This window comes from Arachis duranensis, unplaced genomic scaffold, assembly GCF_000817695.3.
Source record: "Arachis duranensis cultivar V14167 unplaced genomic scaffold, aradu.V14167.gnm2.J7QH unplaced_Scaffold_73212, whole genome shotgun sequence".
Lineage (NCBI taxonomy): Eukaryota > Viridiplantae > Streptophyta > Magnoliopsida > Fabales > Fabaceae > Arachis > Arachis duranensis.
In genome coordinates, this window is record NW_026265067.1 from 23,106 (window position 1) to 35,745 (window position 12,640).

The following is a 12,640-nucleotide window of genomic DNA, read 5'->3' on the forward strand; positions in this document are numbered from 1 at the left end:
GAAAAAGAAAATGCCAGTTAATGATGTCACACGAAAATAGAAAGCCAGGCAGGACAGTAACTGACCCGCCTTCTATCCTCGTGTGTGATAGGGCAGCCGAGAAGCTTCTGTGCTGTCCGGTGCTTACCAAAGCGCATACTCTACAAACCCGCTACTGGACTATTCTATTACTATTTCTACTATGGATTGATGGACTTATGGTTCTCCGCTTACGAGAGAATGGCTTTGCGTATAATGTATAATATTAAAATCTAGTAAGAGTTGAAATGGAATAGTGAGTTGCAGGGTATTCTCCAACAGTAAGAGCATATTCTAATTCAATTGCACTAACAGCGGGAGCTGCTGCCTAGTAAAGGGACTGGATTGGAAAGGTTTTTTGTTCTTTGATCCATTCCCTTGCGCTTGAACTAAGGGGATTGATGTCACTAGGCTTAATGGAATAGGTTCCAAAGGCTATCTAGAGTCGAGTAAGTCCTAAAGGATATCGCATAGCAAGCCTCCCTTGAAGGTTACGATCCTATTTCTGAGGGAATGATTTTTGCACAAGAAAGTAATACAGAAGACATCTTAGGAAGGGCGGCTATGTAGCAGTATTTTTCCTTTCTTACTGCAATCAGAAGTGGGACTATTTCTCGAAGGAGATGGGGGACGTCTCATCCGAGGGAATCAAACTCCCCTTGGGAGTCCTTTCCATCGGTCCCTTATGACCCGCCACCCTTACCAGCAGGCTCAGTTCCGTCTGTCCCGTCGTTACCATCCATTGGCAGTGATTATGAGGTGGAGCAGCCGGCTCCCATACAAGCACCAGTGGATGACACGATGGAAGCTGACAATAAACCCCATGGTTATTGGGCTATTCGCCGAATAATCATGGATTACTTGAAATCCGATATGGACACGCTCTTTGACCGACCCCCTTCTTACAGTAAATATCGTCGGGTCTTCGAGCTGGTAGTTGGACCCAATTGGAAGAGTAAAGCTAGACTCGTTGAGGTATTGGCGGATATAGCCAACAACCCGGCAAATAATCCTGTAAAAGAAAGGTCGCGTCAAATAATGAACGACATCTTCGAGCGGCAAATCAAGGAACGAGATCTTGACAGCTATGAATTTGAAGAATGATAATGTGGGATTTGTTGTCTTTGGTAGTTATTTTTTAGTTCACGGCATATTTGGGTATCCCCGGGATTCGGGACCCACCCATGAAGTCATCGGGGAGCTAAATCATTCATTTCGTTTTTATGTCTTATACCGTTGCAGCTAAAATAACGCAGGGAATCAATAGGCCAGCCCCGACTCCCGGTGTTCGAACTAGTCATTAATGGTCTCATTGGTACCCTTTTCTTTTTTCGGTATGCCGCTCCGCGAGCAAGGAGCGAAAGAACCAAGTGGGCTGTGGTCATGTCAGAATTTGCACCTATTTGTATCTCTTTAGTGATCAGTCTGCTAGTTTCTTTGATCCCACTCGGTGTTCCTTTTCCCTTTGCTTCCAATAGTTGGACCTATCCAGAAAAATTGTCGGCCTACGAATGTGGTTTCGATCCTTTCGGTGATGCCAGAAGTCGTTTCGATATACGATTTTATCTTGTTTCAATTTTATTTATTATTCCTGATCCGGAAGTCACCTTTTCCTTTCCTTGGGCAGTACCTCCCAACAAGATTGATCCGTTTGGATCTTGGTCTATGATGGCCTTTTTATTGATTTTGACGATTGGATCTCTCTATGAATGGAAAAGGGGTGCTTCGGATCGGGAGTAATCACTAGTGATAGGGCAAAAATAGGGAGGAAGGACAAAGGAAAGAGCGATGCCTACATTAAATCAATTGATTCGTCATGGTAGAGAAGAAAAACGGCGCACGGACCGTACTAGAGCTTCGGATCAATGTCCCCAGAAGCAAGGAGTACGCCCGCGTGTTTCAACGAGAACACCGAAAAAACCTAATTCAGCTCCACGTAAGATAGCCAAAGTACGATTGAGCAATCGACATGATATATTTGCTCACATTCCGGGCGAAGGTCATAATTCGCAGGAACATTCTATGGTCTTAATAAGAGGAGGTAGAGTGAAAGATTTGCCAGGTGTGAAATCCCATTGTATTCGAGGAGTAAAGGATTTGTTGGGAATTCCGGATCGAAGAAGAGGCAGATCCAAATATGGTGCAGAAAAACCCAAATCGATATGAATGGAGGATGCCTCTGGAACTTCTTTTTCTCAGTCAGGAGAGGTACGAAGTCACTCGCCCCTATTCGATAAGTAAAGGAGAGGGAACAACCACAACGTTATGCCCTAAAATTGAAACGGAGCCCTTCCGAATGACCTATAATGGAGTCTAATACACTAGACAAGAAAGGGAGAAACCGGGCCGACGAAAGAATACCGCCCGTCCGATTTCTTCGTCCGGTTTTATTTTACTTTTTACAGATATTTTGTTTCTAAGTTTCCGGACTTGCCCTTCGCACGATTCTCTCAAAAAATGCTTGTTCCAATCGGAACTGCATGAAAAGTAAAAAAAAAGGTTCTCTTATTTCTAGAGAATTCCTGTTGTATGGATGAAGGAGTTCAATTGGAAATTCTTAAGCCCGGAGATGGGAAGGTGGTTTCTTGTTTGGGAATCTTATCGTTAATATGGATTCCCCATAGTCTCGGTGTCTGAGGATTTAGAGGATCCTATATATAAGCACGATATGATTTCTTCATTATAGATTTCGATATTTTTCGATAAAAAGATGGATAGGATTTCTTACTTCCACTTCCTATAGGACATGAGGGCTTCAAGCCTATGCTAAGAGAGTAAGGTTCCTGTCTCGATCCTCTTTCTTCTTTTGCTTTCCCTGCAAAACTCTTCTCGGAAATTGATTGCTTTAAACTAAACAATAAAGAAATTCTCTTCCCTTAACTTAATAGGGGCAACTCCTACTTAAAAAAAGATCTATTACTTGAAACTTGTTTTACTATTTTTTTGTGGTAGTTGTCTGGACGTGGCCTTTCTTTCATTCCTTAGGTTAGGGAGTGAGAAGGAGGGCTAAGGGGAAAAGGGTGGCCCCCCCTACTTCCCCGATTGGAGAAAAGCAGTGCGGTTGTGTTTGCCTTTATACTTTACTTGGCAAGCGAAGGAAATGGCTGATTAACCCCCTCCTCACTAGGCTTCTTGAGTTAAGTTCTTTAGTGGACTTCTCCCGTTAGCTCAAAGTCAATCGAAGATAAAATGGAAAGGTTTCATCTCGTTCCCCCTAATGGGTCTACTTGGACTACTTGTTCGTCCTGTATTCAGAAAAGAAAGCGGAGAATAGGATTCCACTGATGCGATATGACGAACTGGACGACCCACGTCATTTGAATCAAGGCAAGGCAGGCCTAACAGAAAAGGGAATAAGGGGCGTATTAGACTTGAGAGAGCAGATAGGCGCGTAGCCCTGAACCAATCAACCTGCTTCGACCTATAGAGCTGAACCCAACTAAGCGCTTTGAATTAAAAGTTTCTTTTAAACAAAGCAATCCTCGGATCCCGATGGCATGGTGAGCAAGCTGTAACGAATCGGAAACCGCCAATATTTATTCCGCATTCATTGATCTGGAACCAAGGTACATGAGAGATATCGGGCTAAACATGCTGTCTTTTTTCCCTTGGAACTGGCTAGCTTGTTGAAGACATTATAGATAGAATAGATAGAAGCTCGGGGTAGAAAGAAAACCTGAGATCATGTTCTCCCTTGATCAATTCCCTTTAGCTTAGGGCGGGAATCTGAAGATGACCTGACTTTCCCCCTCCCCCCATTCCTTGTCACCTGCCAGTCATGTAGATTAAGTTCTTTGTTCTACTGTCTTTAAAAAGAGGAATCAATTCTTTTCTTGATTCCCATTTATATGTAGTAAGAAAAATGGAGACTGGGGCAAATCCATATCGCCGAATCACGTAAAAAGAAGATGTTATCAAGCTCCTAACTCCTAAACTTTATGTGAAGTGGAAGTGGCTATCGAACCTGAATCTCTTGAGAAAGCAGCTGAACTCGGATCCTCAGTCTTGCTTGGGTTGCTGGTTGATGTAATAGAATAGAGGTTAAGGGTTCATACTTGTCTCCCGATTCCATGGGGCTGGGTCAAGACCATTAGTACAATACCCGTCTTTCTCTCTCGCATCCAGACTCTTCCATGAACCCGAGGAGATACGGTGCGAAAGAATGAAGGATCCCCTTTTCTGGCTAAGAAAGGATTGGATCCCTTTTGTTTGATTAGATCTCAATCACTTAGATAATAGAGTAGAGTGTCTCACGCCTCTCTTCCAATGCCAATCCTCCGCCGATAGGATGGTTTTGATTGGCTTGAGGCTAATCTATCGCCAAATTAAGCCGACCGGCTAATTCTGGGCTAGCCATTTCCGCTGATCTTCCTTATTCCTATGGGCTGGTTGCTTCTTAGTGAAGGTGGGCTGGAAGTCAAAGCAAAGAAAGAAGCCACTACTCGGGTTACGTGTTCAGAGACGAGGTAAAAGGAACTTGTAACATGAACATCCAGCTCTGTCTACTAAATAAGACTATTCCAATCCAAAGAGAGGAGGCAAAGTCGCCAATTCCGGTTCTTCAAGCCGAGCGCCGACACCAAGCCAGTTGATGAATTGACTTCTCTATGCGGGACATGGAGTGTGGAGTAAAGCCCCCCTTTTCCTTTCTGGAAATACATAATTATCTCCTCGCTGGTTTATGCCCCGAGATGTGCCATACCTTTTCCGATCACAGGTATTGTCGAACCGTGTCTTTCAAAACCACCGCGTTGCTGGATTTCATAAACCTCTTCTTTTTTTATGCCTACGTTATAGTGGGATTTGCCCCATCCAAATAAATAAGTGGAAGCGGTTATGAAAATGTAACGAGGAAGGCCGCCTTGCAGTTGGTTCGTTCCAACCAAGTCTGATCCGCTTGCTAGTTTCCTGATCCCGGGAGAGGCAGGGGGAGGTCTTTGTCATGATCCCATAAATGTACTACAGGCTCCCCGCTATGGTATGGTTCCATCGAATATCGAATAAGGTAACTTAAAATCCTCTGCGGTCTATGGTCTTTCCGTTTATGTCCAGTTGCTGACATCATGAACGAAGTTGGGCATCATCGCTGCTCCCACACGAAGAAGGAAGCCAGAGGATAGAGGCGTTTCAATCTCAATGGTATGTGAGGCCGGGTTTGCTGTTTCTGTTATGGGCTTTATTTTCAGTTTGGCCTAACGAATAACGCTTATTGGTAAAGGTTCCCATTTTTAGTTATTTAGGTGTTAATTCAATAACGAATATCATAAGAGAGGAGGTCTAATCAGTTATTCATTGAGTCGACATAGTTAGCTTATTATGATTAAGATTCTGCTTTTCACTTTGTGAAGATTCTGTTGGTGTTCAGTCTACCGCCCCCTCTTAAGGGGCTTAGTACAAGATCTCAAATCAGGTTCCCCCTCTTTCGTCAATTAGTTGATCGAGAAACCTCTGCCCAATAGAGCAACGCCAAGAGTGGATCAGGCCATATGCTTGAGTGGTTTAGCCCGCGAAGCCGGTCACCGGTAGGCCTAAGATCCTCTTTTTGACAGAAGAGCCGAAAACCTGATTAAGCTGTGCCGAAATGATCTTGCCGTGCTGCTATTACCCTAAACAAAGTAGAGTCAATGTGAAAGAAAGGTACCTATCGAGCTCTAAGATAAAGTTAGTAGAGTGGTCTGCTCCTCTAACTCGAAATGAAAATATCGTAGGAGAAGAAAAGAAAGTGGATCTAGTGCAGAACCTCAACCAACCGGTGGATCCGCCTTTCTTCGCGCTGACTCTGCGTCAAGTGAGATGTGTGATAGCTGGCATGTTTACCAGCAGCTAATTGTGCTATGAAAGGATTTGGGTCTCTAACGTAGAAAACGATCGATCAAGTCAATGCTTCGGTTTCGGTAGGACTAGCATACCCCAGTCGCTAGCTTTAGTAAACAAACTATTTAACCTCCCGATCTGGTTAGCAGAGCGCACCAGAAGTCAATAAAGAAGGACTCGAGATCCCGAAAGAAGAGCGGCATGCTCGCATAAATGCTATTATGTAGTCAGTCTCGAATCTCTCCCTTATGTGATTACTTCGTCGATCAATCTCAAACTGGTGGAATTATTATAGTCAAAGGAAAAGAGGGAAATTCTCCAGTTTCTACTACTGTAGGGCCGACATCCTACTTCCTGGTCTACTGGCCACATTAGATACATCATTATCCCGCTGCATGAACCAACGTCTACCAATGGAAAGGCCAAGAAGAAGGGCCCATTATGGCAGATCCTGAGCGAAGGCTTTGAGAGATACATGCTTGTGTTTACTGCAGGAAGGGAGTTGGGAAGCGTTTATACGCTGATCCGGAGGCGAGGCATGCTACCGAACACAAAGGTTAAATTAAAGGAAAGAAAGACAATAAAGCCAGTAGTTGTGCCGATCTTGTTCGCCTGAGCGAATTTGTTAATTCAAGGAGATCCGGTGGTATTCAACCCCAGGCCAACGGCCAATTCTAGTCCCTTAACAACCACATCCGGATTCGTTGAGACATCAAATCAGTCCGAAGACACTAAAGGAAGATGTGGAAAGGGCTCATTATTACTTATTCTATTTTCTCCAGAAAGAGGAAGAAGAGTGTACAACAGATACATTCATCCCATCCAACAAAGACTTTTTCTACAATTATCAAGAGCTAGACCTATTCTCCAGCAATAGATTACGAGGGCTAGACCTATTGATCATAACGGTCCGCTACCCCCCTCAATTGATCCTTTCAGGCAAGGCTCTAAGCGAATCAACTCATTTGTGAACGAGTTTAAGGCTTTGACCGATCAATTCTATGTCCAAAGGAATGAAATCTGAGGCTGAAAGCTTCCGGTGAGTATGCAGGTTCTAGTATGAAAGTTACGGAAGACCTGTGTAAGGGCATGCGGAGTTGGAACCTCACTGGCTTGGCTTAAGAATGCCAACTCACTTTGATAGCCGAGAGAAGCCATCTCTATGGACGAGAGTTTCGGATGCGCTAAGTGACAATGGCTAGATCTTCGTTGCAGTCTTGAAGCTAGCGTTTTACTTCCATTACTGGACGGAATTCGCTAGCGACGATGCAAACCTTATCCCTTTCTTCCCTCAACGATTGGTAGCATTTCATTCCTCCCTGAAGTTCCAATAAAGAAAGAGTCTACAATGAAGGTCAGCTGGCAGGTGTGACCACTTCCCGTGCTCGCCCAATATAGTCTAGTAGAGTAGAGCTCAGACGCTTCCCATTGTCCGTCTGGTTGATGAAATAGGGGTTCCCGGTGAAAAAGAGGAGAGAAGGTGAGAACTCTCAATCGAAGGCGTACAATCATGCTTCCCTTCACTTTGCTTGTTTCATACAGGACTCTTCTTTCTTTAAGGAACGGAACCCTCTTGAATCAATTGACTAGCCGAGATAGATGAGTTTCATAAAAGATGATTCTTTCGTATATTTCGTAGAAAAGGTATCCTACCGATCGGAAGTCTTCGTTGGGACCCTTTCAACCATCTTCCTTTTTCAAGAAAGCTAGTATCCTATTTCTTTAATAAGAAAGAGCGCTAGCGAGCTTCTATTCTCTCCGTAAAGTCACCGCCGTACTAGTTATCTGAACCCGAACAACTGGTCTTAAAGAAAACGAATGAAGTACCGAACGAGTGGAATAAACGAACGGAATACTTGAAGTGAGTCTAACGAGTAAGACAACGCCGGAAACCTAACTAGGAATCAAACTAGTCTTCTCCCTTATTTCTTTTATGAACTCACTGACTCCTTTTTCCTTCTCCCCCACTTCGTTCCTTTCCAGTGAGTCAAGCGAGTCTGTTTCGTTCCTCTTTCTTCAAAGAGTGGCTAATTCCCTTCTTCCGCTTTGGTTGGTTTATCCTATCCCTTTAGTACATCTCGGGCGATGAGAGAACCTTCCATACTTGTTTCTTAAGTAAGGACAGATATTCAGTAACAACTTCTTACCAGACAAAGGACTTGGGTTCGATCGGACTATTTGGTTAGTTTGAGGATTCTCACTTCCCTTCTTCGAGCATAGCATGAAGCTACCGAAGGAGTGAAACGACTCTTTTCACTCGACTAATCATCCGTCAGACATCAAGAACAAGGTACGTAAGTCACTGTCCTGTTAAGGAGTGAAACCCAGGTACGTGTAGTCACTCATAGCTGGCTATATGAGTGAGTACTCCCACTCTTTATTGACTAGAAAGGCTATCGAATCAGAGAAAGAAGTAGTAGTTCTTACTAGACTTACACTATGACGGCTAAGAAAGTCGCGTTTCACGAGTCATACGTAATTAGCCAAGAACGGGCGTTATAAAAGAAAGCCAATTATCAGCCTTAGAATCAAAGAATTTTGGTAATTTACCATATCCAGGATAGACCGAATGAGTTGAACGTAGTGAAACGAAAAGCTCTCAGCTATATGAGTAAATGAGTAAGTACGTACCTACATTGACTACGTGAAAGCAATAAGACTCTGAATCGCTCGTATCCCATACCCATGGGCTACTTCACTGGTACAGTAGATAGTTAAGAAAGAGAGCTTAAGGTGCTAACATCTAATTGTAAGGTAAAGGCGTTAGCTCCCCTCGCTTCGCTCGACTTGCTTCGTTTCTTTAGCAGCTACGGAAGAGCTCGCTCGAACAAGCAAGGGCTTCACTATTTGTGAGTTTTCCGTTCCGCATCAGCAGCCTATAGCAGGAGCAGCAGGTGTGGAAGGTCTTACTTTGGAAGCCGCTAACGCTAATACAGCTAGCGCTCAATCAGTTTGATTAGTAGCGACGCGAAGTAAGAATACAAAATCCGCTGCTTTAAAGAGGAGGACTGATGCTGTCAGCTCAGATAGAATTGGAAATGATTAATCTGGTTTCGTGGCTTCCTTTGTCCCATGGGAAAGACGCTAAGGCTTCCACCCTTGCCTTCTTGCTGGAGTTTTCTTGCTAGGAAGAGAGAAAGTTAGACAAGAATTATCATAGATAAGATAGATTCGTTCTGCCCTTTGCTTTTCTAGTAAAGTGAGGTAAGCTTAGCCTTGTGTGACCTGAAGTCGGCGACAGCCGGGATACCAGAGGGCATAAATTCCAATCTGACTTCAGAAGCAAAAGTCAAAAGTCTTTCTCCAATCAAAAGGATATAGAAAGTGATCCGTTGATCAAGATATAAAAGCGGAAGCAAGAAGTGGTATCGTATATAAGAAAAGGAAGCATTTAGGAGTGATCTATTCAATAATATCATAAGAAAAGAATTAGCAAGTAAAGTAGTACGCCCGGTAGGTTCTACCACTTCAGAGCCAAAAGATCATTAGTGAAAGAAGGACCAAGGAGGAGTAGGAGCGTAAGCCACTCGACAGGAGAGGAGCGAAGACAGACAGAATCGAAAAAATTAGTTCATGCCACGACGATCTATATGGAAGGGCTGTTTTGTTGATGCATTCCTCTTGATAATGAAAAAGAAGAGAGATCTTCTTTTGAACAGGCAATTTGGGTCACGTAGATCTTCTATTTCGCCGGAATTCGTTGATTGCTCCGTACGAATTGACAATGGAAAAACTCCTGTTCGTTGTAAGATTACTGAAGGAAAGGTTGGTCAACAATTTGAAGAGTTTGCTTCTACACGGAAACGAAGACTTTCGAGAACAAATATTAAACCGGGAAGAAAAAAGGGAATAAAGAAAGTCTAAGCGCATATGGCACGAAAAGGAAATCCGATTTCGGTAAGACGTGATCTTAAGAAATCAAATAGAAAAGCAATGAACAAATCCCTCCGTTTATCTTTCCTACTCCTTTTTTCATTGCAAATCTATTTGATTTGTGTGAAACTGGGAATTCGAGATCTTTTTTGGGAGTTTCTACAAAGGCTTGGATCCCATTTAGGAGGGCGGTGTTTCTCCATTTTTTTATTAAGGTTGGGTCTCCCCGGGAGTATGGCCTTAACTCTCGTTCTTGCGCTTCAATCACTTTTTATGGAATCCCCCATGTTCATGCAGCCCTCAGTATCGGATTCTGGTGCAGGTTCTTCTACCTCATTTCCCAAGATGGAGTGGGAATTAGCTCTAGATCTTCCTGATAATGAAATTGCACCAGAATCTCTACGAAACCATATGAAGGAAGGATTACGGTATCTGGTGAATATCGGACGGCGAAAAGTGCTGTCTGAGAAACAATTCGAAGACTTTATCGAGCCCTTAGCTTTAGAAAGGGCATCGATAGGGTTTTCAAAAGCTCTACTTGAAAGAATCAAATCCCTGCAAATTGAGCACTACAATAAGGGGGATCATGTTCTTTTTTCTTTAAAGAAAGATAAAGAGAAACTTTACTCCATCGTCTGGGAGTATGCTCCTTAGAACCACTTCTTCTTCTTCCACGAAGATTCAGAAAAAACCGAGCTTGGATGGAACTGAACAAGATTTGGCGAACGAATACAAAGGTAAAAGGCTTTATTATTAAGAGAGTCAAAGGAGGTTATTCAGTTACTATCATAGACTTTTCAACCTAAGATGGATAAAGAGTGGGCAAGGACTTTTTCTTTGTTCTCTGTTCCGTTCCTGATGTTCAACTAGTCATTAATGGTAGGCTTCATTGGTACCCTTTTCTTTTTTCGGTATGCCGCTCCGCGAGCAAGGAGTGCCACGCACGAGCGAAGCGAAAACAAAGCAGGGGGAATTATTCGCAGGGAGAAATCCTTTGATTGCGTATTGAATATAGATCCATGTCTTTCTTGTTCCACTAGCTAGGACAAAATTCTCAGATGTCCCTTTCGTTATTACAACCTTCTTTTTTGATGTCAAAGACCAGAAGCTATGCGCTAATTCTCATTGGATCTCGGTTGTTCTTAACAGCGATGGCTATTCATTTAAGTCTTCGGGTAGCACCATTAGATCTTCAACAAGGTGGAAATTCTCGTATTCTGTATGTACATGTTCCTGCGGCTCGGATGAGTATTCTTGTTTATATCGCTATGGCTATAAACACTTTCTTATTCCTATTAACAAAACATCCCCTTTTTCTTCGCTCTTCCCCACTTAACAAGATGGGGCTTCTTCTTCTCATTCGTAGACCCCCAGATAAAAGATCTACTGTGAGCTTCAATCTCTTCACAAGTCAATGTTGGCAGCTTAACCGTTTGCATTGTATACGTGGGTAGGGCCGAAATGACTGACTGAGTAAGGGTGATTCGACCCGCCAAGGAAAGCTGGTTGGTTTTCCATCCACTCAATCTATCCCGAACTCTATCAACAATTTATTTCTAATTTAGGTAACTCGCTCATGGAGTAATGGAACACCAAGATACTTACTTACCCAGGTTAGATGTAAGAGAGAACCCAAACTCCCGCTTGCTTATTCCTCTCCTTTACTTATCGAATAGGGGCGAGTGGCTCCGCTCCTCTGGAAAGATTTTTAGAACAATAAACCCGTGTCTTCAACTTGCTTACCTTCTGCCCCAAAAAACAAAAAAGTTCCAGGCACTCACTGATAATGTGAACCTGGTCCATAGATGCTTCCGCAAACAAGTTCGAGTTCCCCGCCATCACCTCGCCTAGATCCGGGGCTTTATACCCTAAAGTTGCAGAGGAAAGTTTCAGCCGAGGTAGGATATCCATCATATCCATACGAACAAAGCAGCGCAGGTAGCAGTGGTTTACGTAGGGGGCTCGACTTTCCCCTTTGTCAGCATATCCGCCGGGAGCAAGAGCATATCCAAGTCCCATATTCAGTATAATCAGATCTAGTAACGCTCACTACTAAGGCGAAAGAAAGGAGCAAGATACGGCCGGAGATTCTCGCACAGGAACAAGCGTAGACCCGTAGCTCGCCTTTCACTCAGTAAGAAGTGCTTTTCTTGGCGAAGCGAGGAAGCACAGTTGCGCGCTTCTCCATAGCCCCTCTATACTCTGTTGGCTATTAGTACCAAGCGCCTGACTTGGAAGCTTGCTGTGTAATTTCATGTGGAATCTTTGACTGGGTCAGCTTGCCCTTGCTTGTCTTTTCCTCACGGATCCCCTAGAAGGGGTGACATATGGATCTCCGATCTACCTCAGGCTTCTGACTCCCCCTATTCTGATTCATAAGGCCCGCTAACCGAGCTCATCAATCAAAACAAAGGGGCTCCCTCAGCTTTCTGGTCCAATCAGATCTACCTCGCCCTATCAAAAGGGAAGAGTGAGAAAGAGGAGATAGGCCTTCTTCAATACCAATCAACTTCAAGTATGTGGTAGAATCCAATTGCTGCTGAAACCCATCAATCCTGTGATTCTTCTATCCCCAGCCCAAGGGAATCCAGTAAAATCAAAAGAAAGGACATCGCGAGGTAGAGTGAAGAGTTGCTTCCCCTCTTCTAATATAATAAGGGGGGCGTTTCGCATTCTAAAATGCCCATTTCCAGTCTCCTACGCCGCCCAACGAGGAGCTATTGGTGAGGAAAGAAGAGTTCGCTTCCCGTTTCCCGTCCCAGCCCAGTCAACGAACAACAACGATTTGGGAACTCGCCCTTTAGGTACGTCTTGTCTGCTGTCAGTATACCTCGTTTTCAAAGACTTAACAAATGAAATAGAATGCACTGCCCCATAGGCCCGGGACTAGGACTACTACTTCTATTTCTATTATGGGGATGAAGAGACTGGGAGT

The 12,640-nt window shown here is 43.7% G+C and overlaps 2 protein-coding genes across 2 annotated transcripts; both read left to right on the forward strand.

Annotated features, from left to right (window-relative positions):
• The first annotated feature begins 127 nt into the window (after nucleotides 1–127).
• Nucleotides 128–1,758, forward strand: LOC127744643 (NADH-ubiquinone oxidoreductase chain 3). Its single transcript, XM_052256772.1, has one exon. The coding sequence runs from the start codon at nucleotides 1,402–1,404 to the stop codon at nucleotides 1,756–1,758; it is 357 nt and encodes a 118-aa protein (XP_052112732.1). The 5' UTR covers nucleotides 128–1,401.
• On the forward strand, nucleotides 1,667–5,953 carry LOC127744642 (ribosomal protein S12, mitochondrial). The gene has a single exon (XM_052256771.1). The coding sequence runs from the start codon at nucleotides 1,807–1,809 to the stop codon at nucleotides 2,182–2,184; it is 378 nt and encodes a 125-aa protein (XP_052112731.1). The 5' UTR covers nucleotides 1,667–1,806; the 3' UTR covers nucleotides 2,185–5,953.
• Nucleotides 5,954–12,640: the final 6,687 nt, after the last annotated feature.

Coding starts and splice junctions, on each gene's coding strand:
- LOC127744642 (XM_052256771.1), top strand. CDS start 1,807: ATGCCTACATTAAATCAATTGATTCGTCATGGTAGAGAAGAAAAACGG.
- LOC127744643 (XM_052256772.1), top strand. CDS start 1,402: ATGTCAGAATTTGCACCTATTTGTATCTCTTTAGTGATCAGTCTGCTA.